Source organism: Ctenopharyngodon idella, chromosome 15 (assembly GCF_019924925.1).
Source record: "Ctenopharyngodon idella isolate HZGC_01 chromosome 15, HZGC01, whole genome shotgun sequence".
Classification (NCBI taxonomy): domain Eukaryota; kingdom Metazoa; phylum Chordata; class Actinopteri; order Cypriniformes; family Xenocyprididae; genus Ctenopharyngodon; species Ctenopharyngodon idella.
This window is the reverse complement of record NC_067234.1, coordinates 2,056,242-2,058,434: the sequence shown is the minus strand read 5'-3', so window position 1 is coordinate 2,058,434 and position 2,193 is coordinate 2,056,242. Positions and strand designations below refer to the sequence as shown.

Here is a 2,193-nt window from a genome sequence, read left to right as displayed (position 1 = left end):
GTCACCAATAAACTGATAAGCTGCCAGATCACACCTGCCACTACTTTATTTATATTTACCATTGCATATCTGTTCAGTGAAATAATTGTGGAGAATTATTGAATACATCTATATAAAACTTCTTCTTCCTGGAAAGAGGGCTTCCTTTATTTTACGGTTATATCTTTGGACAGATTTCTTGGCTTTTATACACTAAACGTCTATCCTAGATAATGAAGTGCAATGTGGTGTTGTATGGTCTGTGTGTTAAAGTTTATGGGAAAAAGTTGCATTATGCATTGGCTCTGAAACATAGATTTTATTCCAACAAACAATTAAAAATAGTGATATCTGCTAAAGTACAATTAAAAGCAGATTTGCACACATTCGTAAAACATTCTTTCCGATGACACATCAATAGCCTCGAAAAACATAGTCAATGAGAGCTATCATCGTTTTTGAACGACAAATATAACCGCTTTTATTTTCTTATATACAGTTTGGATAGGATGAAGCATATTTGAAAGACGGGAAAAAAAGAAATACGAAGGAGTAAAAAAAGAAAAGAAAAAGAATAAGTCGAAAGGAAACGCTTTGCGGTGAGAAATTAACACGACGTGAAAGTTTTCCAGAAGAAGTTCTTGCATCCGGCTTTGCGCTCGCGAGGTGCCAGCATGGGACCGGCGGCGCGCTCGAGCTCCAAACGAACGTCATCTTTCTCCACAGCGCGAGACAGATCCTCGGGCTCCAGCACTTCGTTTTCTGCTTGCACGAGGTCTGAGAGCAAATCTGCAAGTGTGTATCTTGCGAGTTCCTGATAATGAAATTAAAAGAGAGAGGAAAAAACAAACTTTAGAATATTTACTCACATCACTTGTTGTTACGGTCCGTCCGATAAAGCGAAGAGAGAAATATCGAAATGAACGTTTCCACTAAGCGAATAATTGTTCAATAGTTTTAGGCATTCATTTAGTTTTATATCAGCGTTGTGTTACATAAAACAATAGTTTGAAACTTTTGCTCTTTTAACTTCAGTCGTACTGTCTGACATCTGCCAATCACTGACTATATTTCCGTGCTTTATATGTAGGCTATAATCTTTAACTAATGGTTATTTATACATATTATATCTTGCATATATTTATTTATCTCTTTTTTTCTGCCATGGAAATTGACATTTGTAGCTTTTTCTGATTCCTAATGTTCTGGACCATGAAAAACATGAGCATCAGTTTAAGTTAGCATGAGATTATATTAATCATAATCAGCGTTATGTAAGTTCAAACGATATATATCTATATATTCTTTATAAATTGTAGAACTTTGCAGATGTTTCCGTCCATTTCAGCACCATGGACAGTGCTTTTGTTTGTTTGCTGCCGTATCAGAGATAATATGAACATTTTGACTCAATCTGAAGTAATTTATAATGTCTATAAAATTAGCCAAACAATTCAAGTAATTTACCTGTTTTCCAGCCGGGTTGAGGAGAGATCTCTGCAGAAGTTGGCGGAGTTTGGCGTCTGTCGGTGCTGCTGAGACGCTGCTGACGGCGAGCGCGAGGAACAAGAGCGCCAGTGCGCACTGGATACGCGTGGAGAGCATCTTTGAAAGTATTGATTTGGTGGAAAAGTAAAAGGAGAGAGATGCGTCGGGTAGCGCTGCGCTAACTGTAAGTTGCCTCTTCACTTTGCTCCTTCTGTTGCAGATCATTCCTCCAAGGTTGCCTTTTAAACGATCCGACTGACGTCAGGAGGCAAGGGGGGTTTCCTCCGCGTGCGTTTGAGTGATGCTGAGTGACAAAGATGACATCGATTAGGGGCGTGAAACCTACTGAAGGTGAAAGGGATTAATGATCGATTTAACCTGCGATCGTACTCGACCTAGAACACAAACTATGGCATACTGTATTTCGTCTCTGTAGTTTACCTGTAGGGACCTAGTCTACCCACAAGTATAGTAAAACCTGAAATCACTTACAAAACACTATAATCATAGCCTACCTAATGAAAATGTAAAGGTATGTTTAAAAAGTTAGGTGGTAAGAGAAAAAAAATCATTAGAACAGTTTTAAAAAAAGTAATTGAGAAGTGTTGAAAATGTTCACACAAATATAGTGAAACATGCCCAAAACTGACTCATTTGAAAGCCTCATAAATCAGCCAAATCATGTTTTGCTTTAAATCTACTAGTATCAACAGGTTTATGTGAGGG

At 37.9% G+C, this 2,193-nt stretch overlaps 1 protein-coding gene across 1 annotated transcript; it reads right to left on the bottom strand.

The window, feature by feature from the left end:
- Window positions 1-283: 283 nt before the first annotated feature.
- sst1.1 (somatostatin 1, tandem duplicate 1) lies at window positions 284-1,698 on the bottom strand. Its single transcript, XM_051862300.1, has 2 exons — window positions 1,447-1,698; window positions 284-793 (listed from the first exon to the last, which is right to left on the bottom strand). The coding sequence occupies exons 1-2, from the start codon at window positions 1,690-1,692 to the stop codon at window positions 587-589; spliced, it is 453 nt and encodes a 150-aa protein (XP_051718260.1). The 5' UTR covers window positions 1,693-1,698; the 3' UTR covers window positions 284-586.
- Window positions 1,699-2,193: the final 495 nt, after the last annotated feature.